At 35.4% G+C, this 22646-nt stretch overlaps 1 protein-coding gene across 1 annotated transcript in view; it reads left to right on the top strand.

Moving 5' to 3' along the window:
- LOC108738268 overlaps positions 1-22646 on the top strand; it is a 70796-nt gene that overhangs the window by 9916 nt on the left and 38234 nt on the right. Inside the window, exon 2 of the mRNA XM_018471629.2 lies at positions 14988-15101. Within this exon, the coding sequence (XP_018327131.1) occupies positions 14988-15101 (114 nt within the window). The remainder of the gene's footprint in view (positions 1-14987; positions 15102-22646) is intronic.

Genomic DNA, 22646 nt, shown 5'->3' with positions numbered 1-22646 from the left:
ACAATAATACATTTCCATTTACCTCCTTCTCTATATCCATACAAAATATCTATCAAACAAATAAAATTAAAATTTTCTTTTGAAAAATGAAACCATTCCATCAGTATTTTCTTATGACGTTGTCACGTTCAACTATCGTCAGTAAACCGACTTTACAGACAACCGATTCTTTTGATCACTTTTAGAAATTACCATATGTCAGAGGGTGAACTGCACACCTATTCGTCTACAAGTTGCTTGACATGAAATACCAATGTGAAAATTCATTTTCAATTATCCATCCACTACAAACTACCACAAGCTAATGAAAGAAATTTTTTTTGTTGCTGTTGTCACACCCCGCTGAGAATCTATCCTGGGACCTTTGATTGACTACTAAGACTACTAAGCTACGAGAGATGACAACAGCAACCTTTTTGAATTGAAACTTCTTTGGGCTAGATGGGAGTAAAATTTCAAGGCTATGAAACGACACGTTTTGTCTCGCGATGCCATAGGCTAGCAACAAATTTTTCCCTCATTAACTTGAGGTAGTTTGTAGTGGGATTGAAAATTAAAAATGAATTTTCACATTAATATTTGCTATTAACCCGTATTAATTGTTAAAGTGTTTCATAATTATAGTATTAATATAGTTACATTAGTTTGACAGATCTGTGACCTGATAAGTACGGTTTGTCGGTATTGCTGTTGTCACCTCTTATAGCTTAGTGGTCACAGCATTGGTAAGTAAAGCCAAAGGTCCCGGGTTCGATTTCCGGCAAGGGTGTGAGAGCAGCTACAAATTTTTCCCTCATGACTTGAGGTAGTTTGTAGTAAGATTGAAAATTAAAAATGAATTTTCGCATTAATACAAATTAATTCTGCGGAAATTAGCATTGAGTTTTATTTTTAAAGTGGACAGGAATTTACATCTAGTAAACGTGGATACAGTTAATCATACAATTATTTCTCAATCGTTGCTTTGCGACTTCAACGATCCTAATTTCTAACAATATTGATTAGGTAGTGCTTAGTGATTTGATTCTCTATAAACAGTTACACATTGGAAACGAAAAGATAATCATTAACAATAGGAAGAAATCCTGATAACTAGCCGTCTATTAATTATAGGTTATTTCTTCAGATTTGGAAACCTTTGTTTTTTAATACAGTATTAACTTTAGACCTACATAGAACATACAGTTAGTGGTGTGGTGTTTTCTTCCGGGCTTTTTGGGTGTGATCCGTGGAATTTTACTTTTCCAAACGTTTCGTCGTTCTTTGCTGACGGCATCTTCAGTGGTGACTGGGTAGGTGCTGAGTCGTAACACTTTAGCTGTTGCGTGCTGAGTTGTAACACTCAGTACCTTCCCAGTCACCACTGAAGATGCCGTCAGCAAAGAAAGGCGAAACGTTTGGAAAAGTAAAATTTCACGGACCACGGCCAAAAACCCCGGAAGAAAACACCGCATCGATATACGCCGGCCACGAAAGCCTAAGAATTACAATTAGTGATTAAACTACAAATCTAATTAATACGTTGCTAGAAATGAGTGAACGAGATCATTTTTTAGTAATAAAACACTATGAAAGTTTTCTTTTGTATTTCAAATAAATAACAAACGTAAACGTGCAAATTAAACCAGATGAGTTACTGTTGATGTGGATTCATACAGCATCCGTATATGTTGGTGGAAGTGGCAACTTAAAAAATAGAAAACGCGGAAATCGATGAATTAAAACAAGCCCGAACGCGGTGGTCTGTTTGAGGTATCACACAACCCCTAATGGTGGGGTTAAACACATCAAGTGCTGTGCATTTTTCACCCGGAAGGCCAGCTAGCACACACACACACACACACCTACACGTACTCACACAAAGCAGTCTGATTCGACCGCCTCACCCTGTTCCCCATTATCCTCATTCCACACGTCTAGTTGTTGCGTGCTGTATTTTTACGTGGAAACAGTGGATTAACAGTAGGTAATAGACGGACATCTGGATGGCACGTATTAACAAACGGCTTTCCCTCTTATTTTCGAATTACGTGGGGCAAAATGTAAATTAATACGTAATCAAAAAGTATGTTTTTTTTCCTGCTGAATGCTTTTTGTAACTAACATCAATTTAAATTGCAGAATTGTAATTAAGGAGTTTGGTGATGTTTGATGTTTGATTTTCTTTCAATACCTTTTAAAAAAAAAATATAATTGACTTTTTCGAATTATGATAACGATATCGAACAGTTCGGTAGTTACTTAATATCAAAGTACTATACGCATGTACATTTATCAATAGAAAAACTAAAATCTCTACTTTTGAGGTTTTCATGGTTTCTTGAGGCATTTTAACGGTGTCCATGATGAAATCTGGTGCTCGAGGCGTTTTTTTGTCCTTGGCTCAGAACGTCATTCAACCAATAAAATTGTTGAGTTTGAAGAATTCATAATGTTTTGCTAGGATTTGTTAAGAATTCCATTTACATTTAGTGTGATAGATTAGCTGTATGTAAAGCTACATTAAATAGAAAACCAGTATATAGTTTAAAGTATATCAAATTTTTAGCTCACAGAAACCTGTTTTGGTTGGATCTGATAATTTTATTATTATTTTGAATTTATATATTAAAATTGAATAGAAATTAGAAGTTAAATTAAGACTTCAGTAAAGATAACAATTGAACTGAAAGAAAGAAACTATTAGTAGCTTGAAAATTAATTGTTAGAAAGTTTGCTAAGAAAATATAGGAATATGTACATTACAGAGGAGACTCAATAAGTATGTAAAGAAATTTGAAGATACAGATCAGAAGCAAATTTTGAACTCCAAGCACCGTGCGGCGTGGTGTAGAGGCCCGGATCAGAGCTTAGTATTGGGCAAGACACGGGATCGGTTCTGGATCCTCTTGTTGTTGCGATTGGATCATTTAACTAAACGCTGGGGCAGTAATATTCCCTAAATAATTACCTTCCTTTTATCTTCATTTCGCCCGTTTCATCTGTCTCCTTAACCACCCCCCACCCACTCCTACAATTCCTAAAAGAAAGGCTGAATAGGGTCTTTCGCCCTTCGTCTAGAGCTGGTGAGGACAAACACGAAAATGTGTTTAAAAGTTTTACCCCAAAGCACCAAAGAACACCGACATTAAAATCTAGTTAAGAAAACATAATAAGAATAATAGACGTCCCGTATTTGATGCACAAAGTTGAAATGTTAGAATAGAATACCTATATGTAAATAAGTTATTTACAAAAAGAAGAATAAATAAAGAGTAGGTAGAGATAGTATAGTGACAAAATAATACAGCTAAATAATATATGTTACAATAAATGTAATTAATCCAATGATTATACATAATAACCGGCAATTTTTCATAATTCTTCAAATTAACCGGTTTGATTGCATAATTCCCAAGATGTAATAGTAAATGTGATAAAAGTCATCGTGTATGTTGAAAAAAAGATTACGTTGTGACGTTATTGCAACATATCAGCCCGCCCCGGCGAGCAAGGGTATTAAAGAAACTACAGTCTGTCATAAATCTGCCTAACCAAACCATGACGTCACCAATGCATATACATCTCTAAACAGTTTGCCGTATTATTGCCTATTTTATATATACATCATAGGCCACCGTATAGTGGATACCGCAGGGTCGTGTCGCCTTTAATAAATAGAAGTCACTTCTATGCTCGCGAACTGTTAATTTAGAAATTTGAAAAAGGTTATTAAAGGTGTGTGTTTGGAGCGCGGCGTTGTACGGGTGCGAAACATGGAAAGTGAGCGCGGCGGAAAAGAAAAAGTTAGAAACTTTCGAAATGTGGTATTATAGGCGAATAATGAGGATAACGTGGGTAGAAAAGGTTAGAAATGAAGAGGTATTAGAACGAATAGGAGAACAGAGGACTCTATGGAAGTCAGTAAAAAATAGACGAGATAGGTTGGTGGGACACCTTTTCAGACATGAAGGTTTTGTCAGAGACATATAGAGGCAGAAACAGAAGTTAGGAGGGGTAGAGGTAGATCTAGGTTAGATTACTTTTCGCAAATAGTTAAGGATGTGGGTTGTTCTAGTTTTAGGGAAATGCGAAGTTTAGCTCAGGATAGGAAAGAGTGGAGGTACGTATCCATCCAGTCTTATGACTGACGACATTATGATGATGATGAGGCCACCATATATTGCTTTCCAACGTTTGAAAACTATGAGAAAAAATACCTTTCTGAATAATAAATACACAAAAGAAAAATTGCACTTCATTCTACTGACCCAATTAGTCATGATATTTATCACATTTACCATTACGAGTTGGGAATTATGCAAACAAGCCGATTAATTTGATAAATTTATTATATTTATCAAATTTAGTGGTGATTATGCACAATTACCGGCTATTGTATACCTATAATCACTAGTTTACTACTTTTACATAAATACAATTATCTTCTACATTAAAAATATGAGATGGTCACACTTTTAAATTATCGATATACGAGTATATATAAAAGAAGGTTGTGTTAGTTACACTATTTATGACTCAAAAACGGCTGAACCGATTTGGCTGAAAACACTGGTTAACAAATTTTAAGGTTTTGTTAATCCATGAAATGAGTTGTGCTAATTGCGAAAGAATACCTCTAAACATACATTTTGATGTAAGTTTTAAGGTCGAGTTAGCTCGCGTTTTTTGTGGAATCAAATAAAAATCTTTTGACTTAAGATAACATTATATTCATAAATCACATATTATAAAATTTAAAAATGAGTTAATATATTGCTTTTCCGTTTATAAATAATATCTACAGCCTCTCTCTTCAACGTCCAGCAGTAGTCTGCTAACATAGCAGGACTCCATTTGTCCTGGTATCGCTGTTCCATGCCTGAAATATCCTGATGAAAACGTTCACCATGTTCGTCGCTAACATCTCCCATATTTTCAGGACAAAAATCCAAATGTGAGTCGAGAATGTGTATTTTGAGGGACATTTTGCAACCGAGAGCGTACAATGCTTGGATCATATTCTTAACCAGGTTTTCATAGTCTTCAGATTTTTTTTTACCCAAGAAATTTTGAAAAACTTTTATCATGGATGTCCAGGCCTGTTTTTCCTTTCTATTCAATGTGCTTTCAAAAGTCTTGTCATTCATTAATTCTTTTATTTGAGGTCCTATGAAAATTCCTTCTTCTAACTTGGCATCTGTCATTTTTGTAAACTTTTTTTTAAATATTGAAAAGCTTGACCTTCGCGATTCAGTGCTTTTACGAAGTTTTTCATCAATCCTAATTTTATATGCAGAGGTGATATAATAATATTTTCTTTTTGCACTAAAGGTGGATAAAAAACATTTTCAGTTCCTGGTGTAAAAGCTTTTCGTAACGGCCACACTTTTTTTACGTAATGGTTTTCCCTGTCGCGACTGTCCCAAAGACACAAGAAACAGCAATACTTTGTGTAACCCTGTATTTTTTGTAGTGAATTTACCACACACGTAACAAAAATTGTTAGGATTGCTTTCACAGGAACGAGGCATATCAAAAATATAAATTCACAATGTTTTACTTCAAACTTCACAATAAAAACTAAAAACAAAATTTGTTTGATACACTTAAGACGTTGCTGTAGGGTATAGTGCTATTACCATATCATACACTAATTGTATTTTAACGGTATTTGATAGCGAATGCCAGCGCAATCTTAACGTTCTTTATGATGTATTAAATCTAGTATAGTAGGGCCGTATTGTAATAACAAACAAGTCGAAACTTGCGAGAGTGCGGCGAACGCAATACAAGACTAAACTTGCATAGCTCGATAACTCGAGCTAAGACACTTGTAATATTATAACTGATGATTACTATTTACCAAGTACTGCCTATTTTTGTATTTCATCATTCATGGGCAAAACCATTGTAAACCAGTGAAATTGGTGGGGAGGTAGCTTAGAACGAGAAGACGAACAGACAGAAGACATAAAACGCGGTATAAGAAGACGCAACTGACATGGAATAACAAAACGCAACTGAACAAAACGAAAAATTTATCAGTTAAAACATCAGTCTAGCCGTTCATTTGTTAAAAATGGTATAGCAAAATTCAACTGACATGGAATAACAAAACGCAACTGACAGCTAAACGTAATTTTGTCTATGGTTAAGTATGGTGTTTTATTTATAGTCAGATTTACCTGAAACACGGTTAAAAATTAGTGATATACATACCTATTTCAACATTTTACTAAATTCTACCTCTTTAGAAAGCTGAAAGGGGTTCGTAAAGAATGCATGTTTGTTTTTGGTCCGATATACTTGAAACTGGTTAAAAAATTCAATCTCTGTTTGGGGGGTGGAGCGGCGAAGAGGAATTGCAATAGCTAAATGAAACAAATATTATTTGTAGTCAGATTTACTTGAAATTTGGTCTTAATGGTCTCTCATTAAATTTCTGAAAGACCTATCTAGACATTTTAAAAAATTCAACCTCCAAAAACTTGGTATATATGCTGTTTGATATTATTAATCAAATGAAAGGAGATTGCAACGTTTCCATGGGGTATATTTTATTTGTACTCGGATTTACTCGAAGATTGCTCATTGCTGAAATTAAGCAAATACGTGTTTTGGTAATTTTTAAAAATCAACGCTTAAGGATGAAATGTTGTTGATACGTTTGTATTTGAAATCTAAGATGGCGACATTACATAAAATTAAAACGTTGTCAGGGTGAATTGAGAGTCAAAAGGTCTTATGGTGAAACAATATTAATTTCTGCGAGCAAAGCCGCTGGGAAAAGCTAGTAATTATTATAAATACTATGCAATTTAAGGGAATTGTTTCTAGTAAATCTTCTGCGATTCTCAACTAAACTTTTTGTCGTTGTCACTTCTGACGATGAGAAATGTTAAGTTATTAGATTTTTATTGCACAACAAATATTGTGGTTTATTACCTGTCACTCAACTCATTCCACGTACCTTATCAAATTCTTGAATTTGCATCAGACAAAAAAGGAAAACAGATTTCCGTCATTTATAACCTAGTTAACTGCGTAGGTATAAATAAATTTGGGAAGCGATGTGTTATTCAAGGGATCTGAATCAGCTTTGAATGATTATTTGCTAATCTCTTCAGTTTCTAGGGGAGCGAAATTAGAAACGCACGAAACTCGAAGATAAGACAAGAGATCTGAAAGTGACAATATATTGCAGAGGTTAAGTAAGTCTCGAAGTGAGTAACAAAAAGATGGAGAAATTCGTTGCTTCATTTGCATTTTACAAAATGAAGCATTTAACACACTTTGAGAAGTAAAAAAGAACGAGAAAATAGGTCTCCGATGTTATATCTTCACTTTTCAGTATTAATATCTATGTACTATATATCAACTCATTAAAGCACATAAAGTCAGACAAAATCTGTAAATTAATGATGCCTGTGAACAGATTCAAATGAGTAAATATTTTAGTCATATATACAGTGTTACTACCTATCCTGAGGGTATAATGTAGGAAACTTGCATTTGTAACACTCAAACAAATTGTAATCTAAACGAAGAAAGTGCGATTCCCAGAAGATGATGATTTAAAATTGGAAGATTTTCGAAAAAAACATGGAAAAGGTCGAAATGGTTCGTCAGAAGGTAAGAAGAATTAACTAAAATTGGCGTGATCGCCTATACCTGAAATAAAATTGAAAGTGGGATAATTTGCCGTAAACTATACGCGGAAAGCAAAAATTTGCTGCGCGAATCCGGATCATGCAATTTTACGTATACTGTCAACTTGATGCCAATTTAGCATGATCGCATACGCCTATCTTCCGATAGGATTCCCCTTACAAATTCCTACGTGGGCTTAAATTTCTCCGTACATTATCCACAAAACATCTGTCCACTTAGCTAATTTGCGGAGAGTCGTTATTGCTCTTTTGTAAGATGCTCTATTAACCTGTGACGTACATACTGGAGGGCTACACGGTGCAGTACACTAGGGCCCCCAAGCTCAAGGATCTCTCGGACTCTGACTAGCAAATGTCAAATTGAACTAGCGAAAAATTCCTCCATCTTTGGGATGTAAAAAAGACAGGTTTCAACACGATTTTAAGAACTGATAATAAAGTAGGTTTTTTGCACCTTTAAAGTATTTATACAGGGTGTTTCTGAAATAAGTAGCAAGTTTGCAGGAAGTGATAGGTTACTAAAAAACAAGAAAATTAAGTAGATGATTGATGGTTCGAAAGTCCACCGTTTTCGAGAAAAACGTAGGTGCAAGTACAGCGTCAGCTCAGTTCGGCCCTGATAGGATCACCTATGATTCATGAAACAAATAAAATAGAGACAAACTACAAACTGTTTAAATAGAGAGAAAGATGCACAAATACACCAGCAGTGTTCGTTACCTGCGACTAGCCAAGAAAGATGAAGGTATAGGTATCTTTTTCTTTCTTGCTGTAAGTGTACGGGTTAGTAGATTTACTGTTCCAGTAATAAATAATAAAGTAAAAGATTTGCAATTTTGACTTTATAATCCGAAACTTGCAAAAATTAAACTGAAGCGACTATACAAGCGTATACGTGTAAAACAATACATTGCTACCCGACGGATGTTGAGTATACCAGTAGGCAGGGACCAGTCGATGGAAGGAAATCTCTGTACCAAAGGCGTGAAATGAGGCATATTTACCTGTTTAACAATATGACTTCTAGAATTCTCGAGAAGAAGGAAGGAACACTGTTCCGGAGATTTCGATAACTTCCGGATGATAGCCGGAGTTAGTTAGTATAAGGACAGTTGATCAGTAATATAAACAAACAATGTGTGAATGCCAAAAAATGTAACTATGCTTCTTTGTCATATTTCATGTTTGTTATATTTGTGAGGACAGTTCTTGAAAAATCCGTATATGAATGATGATAAAAATGATAACAGAAGGTCGAATTTACAAGTTACTTTTTCCCCGCAATAAAGTACCTACTCCTTTTGCTTTTCGGCGCTATTTATGTTGGACAGAGTAGACGTACAATAAAAACGAGCAAAATTAACATAAACAAATTTTAATGTGAAAATTCTTTTTCAGTTTTTTGCCCACTATAAACTACCTCCGATTAATGAGCAAAAACCTGTTGCTGTTGTCACACATTCTCAGGGAATCGAACCCGAAAGCTTTGACTTTACGCACCAATGCTCTGACCATTAAGCTACGAGAGATGAGAACAGCAATAAATTTTCCCTCATTAACCTGAAGTGGTTTATAGTGACTAAAAAATTGAAAACGAATTTTCACATTAATATTTGATATTAACCACTACTAAATGTTAAAATGTTTCATATATATAGTATTATTGACGTGACAACGTTTTATAATTCGATGGAGCCGGCTGCACGCACGAAAAAACATAACTCATGCGGCGTTACCTCGCTCTGAGGCGTTCCATTTAAGGCTTGAAGTGCAAGCGAGAGCGCGAAACGAGCGACAAAGAGGCACAATCGGCCTCCGCGTTCGGCAGCGTTCGACATCTGTCTCTCTCCTACTTGAGTGAGCGATGCGTCCGCGTGGACAGCTGCTATACAATAATACATGTCCATTTACCTCCTTCTCTATATCCATACAAAATATCTATCAAACAAATAAAATTAAAATTTTATTTTGAAAAATGAAACCATTCCATCAATATTTTCTTATGACGTTGTCACGTTCAACTATCGTCAGTAAACCGACTTTATAGACAACCGATTTTTATAATCACATTAGTTTGACAGATCTGTGACCTAATAAGTACGGTTCGTCGTAGTTGCTGTTGTCTTCTCTCGTAGCTTATTGGTCAGAGCATTGGTGCGTAAAGCCGAAGGTCCCGGGTTCGATTCTCGGCGAGAAAGATGAGACGGACGAAATGAAGACAGAAGAGAGTGAAAGATTATTTGTGGAATATTACTGCCTCAGCATTTGCCTAAGGGATCCAAGGAAACCACAGAAAAACTTGGACCAAGGCAGACGGACCCGGAATCGAACCTGCGTCCTCCCGAATGCTAAGCAATGGTCTAGACCTCTAGGCCATGTAGTATTCGGATAGAATTATACGTACACCTGCAACAGATAGATATTTTCATATTTTTATTGCTTACAGCAGAATTGACAAATTTTCAAATCACTCAGTTAGAACAGATTATATGTCTATTAAGAAATATATATGTACATATTTGGTTGTATTAATGTCTTAAGATACAATAAAGATTTTAACAAAATTAACATTTTTTTTTAATTTGAACTATAATATTTTACAAACGGTACGCTGTACACAGTCTAAATATTCATTGTTAGTGCCTAACCAGTATATTTTGCAAAGGATATTGCATTAACATTAAATTCTATGTCATTCTATAGAGATCGTATTGTCAAATAGATTTAACATCTTTGTCTTTTCAACGGTTCGTTCAGCGGAAGCCAGAAGGCATAACCACCCCGGCCGCTGCCGAGACCGAGCCAAGGGTAGTTAACACCCTCTTCGGTGACGCGGCTGCACCGGGTGCGACCGCACGCCCGTGCCAGTCGCCGCAACCGTGGGTCCTCCTTGTCCTACGACCTAACGACGCGACCGACGCCAGACGCCCCGACGACGACGTCGCTTCGCGCGCCGACGCGTCGTGATGATAGAACACCCAAGGTGGCTAGAAGGAGGTTTCATTATTATGATGTAGTGCCGTTCCACCAAGTAGCTCGTAATTAGCAACAATGATATTACAGAAGAGTGATTTCTGTTTCATCATAGGCGTCCACTTATTCTTTTCTTTTAAAGCAAAATAAGGGAGCTTACACAGGTTAAGATTTGTGGAATCGGAACTACATAATTGAAATAAAATAATATAGCAAATAAATAACTTGTAAACAAACTAAAAATAGTTTAAGGGTCTTTTGCAGTTATTATGCTATATATGTCTCTACACACAACCAAAGATGAACGTTGCATTATTGGATACACAAACGCTTAAATACTGTCCCAGCGGCTTTCCGGAATACCCTTCGGATATAGTTGAAATTTAAAGAGGGACTATATAGACAACAACTGACCCTCTTCATCAATTGTCTTTACGTTCTGATACTTCAATGGTAGCAAAAAACAACAATAGCGAAGTGAGTGCTGTTGTGACCCTGTATCTCCTCCTGTTTCTTTTTTGTTCGAAGCTCTGAAATTAATTGAAAAAATGGCCATCAAACCCAAATATCGTAGATACTATTCTGAATTTTCCAGTGCTTTTATTTATTGAAACAGGTAGATATAAACATATATGTAATACTCCTATATTGCTAGTGAGTTCTGAAAACGGGAAAAGTACTGTATGTAGTTGTCTTTCTCAAGGAACGTCAAACCTTACACGCATGTCTGAAAATGGAGCATGCTCACAAGCGTGGTTCAGTTTTAGTGTCAGTTTTTAGACAGTTATAAGTTAAAAGTAATCATTGAATAATTTTAAAACTATAGGAACTTTCTTGAAGTGAAAACTTCTTTAGGGACGTTGGGCACTTTTTGGCAGGGGAAAATGTTATGGGTTCACGTCACCGACATGCTCATGACTGGCGCACGCGCAGCGGCCGTGTGTTGTGGGCGTTAGACGCTTTTTGGATGGGCGAAATCTAGTGCGTTCGCGTCATCAACATGCTTGTAGTAGTATATCTGTAGCTGTACAGCTACATTTTACGCGATACTCAAATATATTTATATATATTTTATACTTAATAAGATAAATTTCAATCAAATATTTTCATTTCTTACTTTAGTTACCATAAGCCTATTGTATGTTTTTTTGGAACACAATGAAATAATTGAAAGTACAAAAAGTCTAAGTATTGTTGAAATTAATGATGACGATGATGCAAACAATGTTAAAAATCAAGTACATTGAAATTTATGTAAATATTTGAATAATAAAAAACCATATAAACATGCATATAATTGATAACAGAATCATGTTGATAATTTTTATTCAAACACTGTGAAATTTCAAATTTTAATACTAAAAGTTTTAAGTTTTCACTTCTTCCGGCAGTCCCTATAACTGCCAATTTTCTTTTTTTTAATTTAATTACAATAAAATATTTTTATACGTATATATGTTACCGGTACTTTTTAATCTATGCATCGAAGACGCGATCATCATCATTACAGACAGTACAATTGTAGGGATAGGTAAACAGGGACAAAAGATTAGTATGCTTAGATTTGCAGATGTTATAGCAGTATTAGCATCTAGCAAGGAGGAGTTAGAGATAGTTTTAAATAAAATAGATAAAACAGTATTGCAAGAAAAGAAATAAAAGTGAAAAAAATACTAGTATGCAGGGGAATAAAAAGTAGGGAAAGAGTGAATATAGAGATAGGAGACGAAAAATTAGAAGAAGTGACCGATTTCAGGTATCTAGGACGGAAGGAGTAGTAGGCATAGACAGAGGATAGCGCAAGGTCGAGTCACCTTCAATAAGAAGAAGTCGCTTCTATGCTCGCGAACGGTTAATTTATAAATTTGAAAAGGGTTGTTAAAGGTGTATGTTTCGAGCACGGCGCTCTACGGATGCGAAACATGAACAGTGGGCGCGGCGGAAAAGAAAAGGTTAGAAGCGTTCGATGTGGTGTTACCGGCGAATAATGAGGATACCGTGAATAGAGAAGGTTAGAAATGAAAAGGTATTAGAAAGAGTAGGAGAACAGAGGACTCTATGGAAGTCAATAAGAAATAGGCGAAATAGGTCAGTAGGACACTTTCTCAGGCATAAAGGTCTAGTCAGAGACATATTAAAGGCAGAAACAGAAGTAAGAGGGTAGAGGTAGACCTAGATTTGATTACTGTTCGCAGATAGTTAAGGATATGTGTTATTCTAGTTTCAGGGAAATGCGAAGATTAACTCAGAATAGGAAAGAGTGGGAGTACGTGTCCAACCAGTCTTAGGACTGCAGACCTTATGATGATGATATGTTACCAGAAATGTATGAAATCCAGGAATTGTATACCTTCCTTAGAAATTGTATTCTTAGAAAATGTATACAATTCCGAGGCAATTTAGGAAATATATAAAATATTGTTTCACAGATTTTTTAGTACACACATATCCTTGGAAATGTATACAGTTTCTAGGAATTGTAAGAAATTCCGATATTGTACTAGGAAATATATAAATTTGATGCTTTTTGTGAATAAAATAGATAAAACACATTAGTAAACTGAGAATCAGAGTTATCTGTGAATACAATAAATCGCCTGACCGGATGACGCAATATCCTCCCCTTGCTCCGCTATCCCCGCGTACCCATTGATGTTTTGAATGTAATGCATTTCCGATTGCTATTTAGGAAATGTATAGATTTCCTAGGAAATGTGTCTAATATAATTTATTTTACACACTTCCTGTCGATTTTAGGAGTTATATACATTTCCTATATTTTATACAAAATACGGATTATACATGTTAACATATACAAATAATACAGAAATGAAAATTGTAAAAAAACAACGATCCAGAGTGGGATCGAACTCACGACCTTATGTTTCCTAGAGTCCGTAACTTCACAATAACCGCGAAGAGTCGAGATAGAGGTAGAGTCACATTTGTTGCAGAACTTATGGCATGATATTTTCACTTATTGATGCTAGGAGTATTACATTAAGGAGCAATATAGAAGTAATACAAATATGTATGTGTAAAAGTAAACGAAACATTAACTAAAAATACACAATTGTAACAACGAGTTATTCTGTATCGATCGCCTGCGGCATTCGTACTAACAGATCTTACGCGTATTATTAGTACTCTGCTTTTGTTGTTATAGTGGTCTATGCAAGTGTTATATTCATTGTTAAAGTGTTACCAATAAGGCTACTATTAACTAAGCAAATAGGCATCGATGGTCAATAATTGTTAGGTTCCAACTTATAAATATAGAAACTTACTTTATTTTTATGTTTTAACCGACGAAAAAAGGAGAACGTTCTTAAGTCGATGCGTATATTTCTTTTACATTTTTTTTTTGTGTATGACCACGCATAACTTTCTACAAACTAGTCCGTCAGTCAGTTTCTTATTCTGAGCATTTCCCTAAAACTAGAACAACTCACATCCTTAACTATTTCCGAAGAGTAATCTAATCTAGCTCTACCTCTACCCCTCTTAACTCCCGTTTCTGTCTCTAATATGTCTCTGACTAGACCTTCATGCCTAAGAAGGTGTCTAACCTCTCTCGCCTATTTCTTATTGACTTCCATAGAGGCCTCTGTTCTCCTATTGTTGATTTCTTTTTCGAATTTCTAAATTAACCGTTCGCGAGCATAGTAGTGACTTCTTTTTATTGAAGGCGACTCGACCCTGCGCTATCTGCTTTATATCCTTACTACTCCTTCCGTCCTGACTTACCTGACTTATCCGATATTGATTCTTCTATTATTTAAGAGGTTATAGGTACCTTGTAGTTGGTCCCTTTTAAATTAGAAAAGGATACATCCCTTAGGCCGAAAAAGAGGGAATTATTGATTTAACACCGCTTTAATTTTCATCTGCCCCACAACAAATTAAAAAATAAAAACGTTATTCTTACAAGAAATTGAACCAACGAAAATAGAAATTAAAAAGCGAAAATTAAAATAAACCTTTTTAGTCTTAGGAACTTTGCTCCTTAGTATACATAATTGGTTAATAATTAGGGCCATCCTATCTTCAGTAAAGTTGAAAATTTTTACAATTTTTTTTTCAAAACATTAGAACATGTCTCGCTTGTAAAACGCTCACATATAAAGTGAGCAAAAGACATGGCCTTTTTAAAAAACATTGTGGAAAGAAGGTGTGAGTCTCTATATTATTCTATTTAATATATTTACCAGTTTCCCTTACATTTTTCTTTATCGGAAGGGTTCGCATCTTAAGCTGCACGGATAACGTTGCGTTGGTCAATTAAAAGTTAATTTTTAATTGTTTTATAGTTTTGCCTGTAGATAAATTACGAAAATACTAATAATAGTTTTTTGTTTTCAGGGAAAAGCTTTACACTTACGATAATGATCTCGACCACCCCGCCACAAGTAGCAACGTACAATAAAGCTATAAAAGTGACAGTGGATGGGCCAAGAGAACCTAGATCAAAAACAAGTGAGTAATTTTTTAACATTGGATATATTTTCGGTACTCTAAAATCAGTAATAGATTGTGATTACGTTAACGACATAGATTATATTAATAAAAATATTAATGTTAGGAGCTAGGAACCTTAATATTAGGAATGCAGTTTATTATTCTGTCGACTGGTTCTGCTGCGGTTTCAATTCGAAATAGCGAAACATACAACTTATAGCCAATCACTATAAATAAATCAGATTATAAAATTAATAGTATTTATTACTGAATTTTTATTTACTTCATTCGTACAAACGCGTGGGTATTGCCTACAGTCCGATGTTAAATGTTAAAGTTGACGTCGCTGATACTTAGGATAAGGTCCATACTTAGGCCAAAATTGTAAGGGGGTGGGAACTATGAAGTCAACAAGGCAGCGCGTTGTATTTTATGCACTTTAATAAAGAAGATGTACAGGAAACAGTTCTCTCAAAATTGCTAGAAACGCTGTGATGTGTGAACTGTGACTTCATTCTATTGGAACCGTACTTCTCCCTCTTCAAGACTTCCACTAAACTGGTTTAACTTAGATCGAAACAGTTATGTAACAGTGGCGATTTGTAGTAACCGTTAGCCCATTTTATTAGGTCCCACACACCAAATTCACGGTTATATGAGGGTAGTATACTAGTCATTGCTGAAGTTCCTGAGGGTTTTTTACTGTCTAGTAGAGGAAATTTTGTTGCAATTACTGCAAATAAAAAAAAACTTTTGGGTATTTCATTCTCATCAGCCAGTAATGCTGGTGGGAGGACAGTCCCTCCGGACTACTCCGGAAGGTAGGACGGAAGGGCCCTCTTCGGCCTCCTTTCAGGAATCGTGGGAATGGGTGGGTGGTGGTTCGGGTGAGAATGATGAGTCGGACGGAACGAAGACAGAAGAGAATGAAAGATTATCTTTGGAATATTACTGCTCCAGCATTTGCCTAAGTGATTCAGGGAAACCACAGAAAAACTTGGATCGAAGCAGAAGGACCCAGAATCGAACTGACATCTTCCCGAATGCTAAGCAATGGTCTAAACCTCTAGGCTATGCCGCTGGGTGCTGCAAACGACACGTGTAAATCGATATCCCCACCCCGGTATTATTTTAATACATATATATATATATATCAGGGATGTAACGGAGGTAGTTTTATCGGAACCGAAGGCGGAGTCGGAGTTTTTAAATTTGCTTTATCGGAGTCGGAATCAGAGTCGAAGGCAGGGTCAGAAGTGGTGGCATGAGAGAGAATTTTTATTTAAGGACAAATAAATCATTATTTAGTCAAATTTTTTTCATTTCAATTTTCAATTATAAAATAAAACACAAACAATGAAAAAATAATTGACGATAGAGTGCTCAGTGCACGTAGTGGAAGTCGGGGGGGATTCCCCGCGCGACATTTATGAAGTTCATACTATAAACCTGCTCATAACAGTCGACATAGGCCGCCGCGCCGCCGCTATGTTATGTTTCGACCTCCGATTAAAACCTTCGATTTAAAAGTGTCGGAGCCGAAGTCGGAACCGAAGGTGTAATAATAATCGGAAGTTCCGACTTAACGGAACCGGAGTTGAAGCTCCGTAACATCCCTGATATATATATTCATTTTATTAATTTTTATTAACCGTTAACCTATGAACCAATTCAGTGGTTTGAAAACGCTCTATGGTCAAGGTATACAACTTGGTGCACATGCAGAAATTATGATTATAAATAAGTTTAGTGAGAAAGGAAGACGCATGCATTTGAAAACCTAATGTTAAGTTTAAACTCTAACTTTATAGTACCACAATATCGTTTGACTAGTATTTCGACAGATGAAAAGAAAAATGTTCTGTTATTTTGATATTCACCTTCTTATTGGAGTAGATTTTTTTAAAATACAGGTCTGACGCTGGAAGCTGGCGGAAATTTTAAAATGGCGTGGATGCGCGGTGGCAAAAGTAGGCAGTTTTAGGTATAAAGATTACAGCCCTCATTCTTCAGTATTGCTATCAGGGGCGTAGATTAAATATTTAAATATAGGGATCAGTGAGCAAGTAATAGACAGACAAACAGAAGAACTAATTGTTGATGTTGGTGACAGTGATAGAGATTCCCATGATGAGAGTGAATGTGAAAACTGACTATAAGACAAATGTAATAGGTTAATCTTTTCTTTTTGATAAGTCATGTTTTTACATTATTTTCTAGTACGCTACTGTCCTATCTGTATTAATACTATAATTTACGCCTACTGAAAGCTTATTTGTGTATCGGTTCCAAGTGACTTACCCAAATAGGTCATAAATGGGCAAGTACCTGCGCGACCGCTCGCCAGCTTCCTTCGTCAGACCTGTACGCTGCTAGAAATTTGGCCGCGTAGTATCATCAGATATCAGTAGGAGTAAAATGTTTTTTGCTATTCGACAAATTTTTTTCTGCAAGCAGTTAGCAGAGGGGAGAAGCACAGTTTAACACTTTTGTGTCACGTACGATTTTTGCTGGTCAGCTCCCTGTCGCCCGAACCTGCGATAAGAAACTTCATTACAAAAAAAAACAACTTAGGGCAACCATAACTTTGTTTGGCGGATTAAGTCAGTTTTCTTTTTCATTTCTGCTGTTCTTGCTAGAGAATATCCTGCTTGTTCAACTTTATTGTAATTTCGACTATATTTCTTATGATTATGTTTATGACTTAACCAGCTCCAACTACACAGCTGTTATGAGTACCTACCTGTAATAAATCTCTTTGACGTAATTTAATTTATAATAATAAAATTATTATGATGTAGTGCCGTTCCACCAAGTAGCTCGTAATTAGCAACAATGATATTACAGAAGAGTGATTTCTGTTTCATCATAGGCGTCCACTTATTCTTTTCTTTTAAAGCAAAATAAGGGAGCTTACACAGGTTAAGATTTGTGGAATCGGAACTACATAATTGAAATAAAATAATATAGCAAATAAATAACTTGTAAACAAACTAAAAATAGTTTAAGGGTCTTTTGCAGTTATTATGCTGTATATGTCTTTACACACAACCAAAGATGAACGTTGCATTATTGGATACACAAACGCTTAAATACTGTCCCAGCGGCTTTCCGGAATACCCTTCGGATATAGTTGAAATTTAAAGAGGGACTATATAGACAACAACTGACCCTCTTCATCAATTGTCTTTACGTTCTGATACTTCAATGGTAGCAAAAAACAACAATAGCGAAGTGAGTGCTGTTGTGACCCTGTATCTCCTCCTGTTTCTTTTTTGTTCGAAGCTCTGAAATTAATTGAAAAAATGGCCATCAAACCCAAATATCGTAGATACTATTCTGAATTTTCCAGTGCTTTTATTTATTGAAACAGGTAGATATAAACATATATGTAATACTCCTATATTGCTAGTGAGTTCTGAAAACGGGAAAAGTACTGTATGTAGTTGTCTTTCTCAAGGAACGTCAAACCTTACACGCATGTCTGAAAATGGAGCATGCTCACAAGCGTGGTTCAGTTTTAGTGTCAGTTTTTAGACAGTTATAAGTTAAAAGTAATCATTGAATAATTTTAAAACTATAGGAACTTTCTTGAAGTGAAAACTTCTTTAGGGACGTTGGGCACNTCCATACTTTCGAGCAGATTAAAAAATAATAAATTAACTTTATAATTTTAATATTAGGAAGGGAGTCAGACAGGGATACACACTGTCACCGTTACTTGTTAATATACAAAACAAGACGCGATCAACATCATTAAAGACAGTACAACTGTAGGGGTAGATATACAGAGACAAAAGATTAGTATGCTTAGATTTGCAATTGATATAGCACTACTAACATCTAGCGAGGAGGACTTAGAGATAGTTTTAAATAGAATAGATGCGGTACTGACAAAACAGTACTGTATGAAAATAAATAAAAGTAAAACAAAAATACTGGTATGTAAAGGAAGAAAAAATAGGGAAAGAGCAAATATAAGGATAGATGACGGAAAATTAGAAGAAGTGGCTGATTTTAGGTATCTGGGAAGCCAGAATATAAAGAAGTCATTTCTATGCTCGCAAACGGTTAATTTAGACATTCAAAAAAGGCTGTGTTGTACTGTAGATAGGGAAGGTTAGAAATGAAGAGGTATTAGAAAGAAAAGAGAATCAGAAGACTCTATGGAAGTCAATAAGAAATAGGTGAAATAGGTTAGTAGAACACCTTCTCAGGCATGAAGGTCTAGTCAGAGAAATATTAGAGGCAGAAACGGAAGTTACGAGGGGTAGATGTAGATCTAGATTAGATTACTGTTCGCAAATAGTTAAGGATATGGATTGTTCTAGTTTTAGGAAATGCGAAGATTAGCTTAGAATATGAAGGAGTGAAGGTGCATGTCTAACCAGTCTTAGGACTGAAGACCTTATGATGATCTAATTTATAAAATTACTTACACAATTTTGTCAATATACATAATATCTACAGCCATAATGCAGTACAATATTTATTCTCTCTACTTCAATTTCCATTCAAAATAAATTACGAGATTACATAGAAATATATATATCTAATACTTTTCAAAGCATTTGTTGTCTTTAGCATTCTCTCGAACAGAGGGACACAAATTAAGTGACTTGTTCGTACCTACTTCTCTTTCTCTTGCTTGTAAGAGAGAACGCCGCGTTAATTTTAATCGAACAAACGGTAGGTAATTCGGAAAGTTCTCATCAGCACTCCTAGTAAAAAGAAAGAGCGTCCGACAAATTTCCCCAATTTCCCGGTTTTCCGTCGTGTATCCCGCATCGAGTGGAAAGAGGGAGAGGGAAGGCCGAAAGAAGAAACCTGCCTACAGCAAGTGTTCCTGGTCTCACCCTAATCTAATGCACGTCAGGGCCAGCGCTAGGGAAGTGTCCAGCTGTCCTCAAATCGGTTGAGTGCACCTAAATTGCACCGTACACTCACACACAACTTATAAAACGAACCGCAGTTCTAAGCAATCGACTGTTTCAAAAAGGAACAGAGGGCATTAAAAAAACAATAAGGATTAATTATTATTAAATTATTATTATAGTGTTTGCTAACAATCTGAGTTACTCCCAATTACTAATATGGAGTATTTTAAAGAAAATATTACAGTAACTTTTATAAAGATTGTTGTCCAGTAATTAATAGCGATGGCCAACTTTTCATCCTAAAGGCGTTATTAATTCTTATATAATTAATAGTGTGTTACCTTTACGCTAAGAGCATTGTTCAGAGAAATAATAATTTGATTATGCGAACAATTACTTATTATAACACGCTTTTAAATACCGAATGCAAATCAAGCTTCATAATTAAAGAGAACAAGATTTCAAATGACTAGTCTTTTTTCTGAAGACGGCCTTGTAGGTCGAAAATTGTTCAGAGTTTTAATAAATTAGGTAAAAGTATTCAAGAAGTGTTTTTTCTACAAATATGAAGTGATTTATTTTTGTTCTTTTCTTTAAATGAAAGTGTATACTCTTACAATATAGGTACGTATATATTTACCATGTTTCGAAAAAATCATCATTCAACTTTCAACGAAATTGGAATATTCTTTTACAATTAATGCGTTGATGTACCTACAGTGTAAGTACAATGAAAAATTGAAATAATTGTCTTTGTGTGTATTTTTTATCATGCAAATTCAAAAAGACCTATAGGATTTGAGAATACGTCAAGATAGAACACGTATAAGACAAATTTTTATTTCCAGTTTTTACGGTTTACTAATTACAAATTATATAGATCGAAAAATGATAGAAAACAACCCGAGATAAAAATGTTCAGTCTCTCAGAGTCTCTGAAAGCAAGAGTCGAGTCTCCGTCTCTCATCGAGTCTCTCTGGTGTCGCTGAGAGAGACTGTCGAGAGACTGTCAAAAAAACTGTTTAGCGTCTCTGAACGAGAGACTCGAGTCGGTCGTAGAGAGATCCTCATTTCGTATCCAGTCTCTGAACGAGAGACTAGAATCTGTGAACGAGAGACTCGAATCTCTCAATAAGTGGTGTCTCGATAGACATGGTTAAAATTTTCTAAATTCAAAATATTTCAGAGATCCCAGTCTTTCTACGAGAGACTCGAGTCTCTCAATTTTTCAGTTTTATTCATTCAGTCTCTCTGTGAGAGACTCGAATCTCTGAATTAACAATTTTATCGTTCGAGTCTCTCATACAGAGACTGTGAGAGATCCATAAAAACACCTAGGCAATAACTGAGAGACTGTGAAAGACTGCGAGAGACGCTCTCAGAGACTAAAAGACTGAAAGACTCTGAGAGACTGAAAATTTTTGTCTAGGGAAAGTATATTTTGGAATTTTTGCAACAAACATATGCGCAATTAAGACGTTTCAAACTCATTTTGTTTAGTTTTGCAGCTAAAATAGCGTAAGTACTTAGAAAGTGGAGCAATTCGTGACTGACCTCATCCGTAATTCAAATCCTGCTTGCACCCTTACTTGTCCCATCGTTTTACGAAATGCGCCACGTCCTACTAATTCTAACTGCTACAGACGTTAATTAATATACGGTTGAGGCAGATGTCATTATTTCCTTTCATTAATTTAAACGTTAATAGTTTTCAATTTTTCCTGTTTTGCAGCCAAATTAATTACGTATCACAACTACTGAATATTACCCTACAACTAAATGAAATAATGCTTGGATATTAAATATTACATATATTACATCCTTTTTAATGAACATCGTACGAGAAACAATAAACGCGTACGTTAAAAATGAAAGAAATGTAAAGGTTGCTCATAAATATGTATATATACGTTCATTAAAGAAAGGGTGCGGTACAATCGGTCGCACGGTTCATGCGTGATGAACTGAACTAAAACGCGAGGCGTAAGAATTCATGCATTTATGGGAATTTCGAGTAAGTACTTGGAGACTGGCATTTCGCAGGTACAATATATGAATATATAACAGATGTATGATCGTATATGCGATATTAAATGAAAAATAAATATCAATATTTGTTTATATCTAATTAGCGACCCGCCCCAGCTTCGCACGGGTACAATGCTAATACTAAATATGTATATTTTTGTTTTGTTTAGATTATTATCGAGAAGGGGAAATCTTCAAAAGATACCCCCTGAACATACTAAATATACTACAGAATGTCTTTTTATACAACATTCACAGTTTTTTTGTCATTAGACAATACAAACCGGCCTCCTGGCCGGTATCGCCGCAACCGCTGTCCCTGCATTTTAAGTCTGTAATACCTTCGAAAATAGTCATTTAAATTACATGCTGTAAAGGGCCATATTGATCTATATTAAATGCACAATGTACTTAAAAGTACTTAATTGGATAAGAATTAATGCTGTATTACTTAAAATTGCTTCGTAAATAAGTCATTATTTCTCATAAAAAATAAAGGATAAAAATGGTTATTGTGGGTTATCCCTAAGAGATAGACATATACCATCCCGGACTTTTTTGTAGACCCTTTTAAGATGTACAATATTGTAGTACATTATTTTGATCTATCTCGTAGGGTTCAGCCAGCGTTTGCAATGTAAGCGCAAAAAATGTGTTT

The sequence above is a fragment of the Agrilus planipennis genome, unplaced genomic scaffold (genome assembly GCF_000699045.2).
Source record: "Agrilus planipennis isolate EAB-ADULT unplaced genomic scaffold, Apla_2.0 scaffold94, whole genome shotgun sequence".
In the NCBI taxonomy this organism is placed as follows: domain Eukaryota; kingdom Metazoa; phylum Arthropoda; class Insecta; order Coleoptera; family Buprestidae; genus Agrilus; species Agrilus planipennis.
This window is presented reverse-complemented; position numbering and strand designations above follow the sequence as displayed.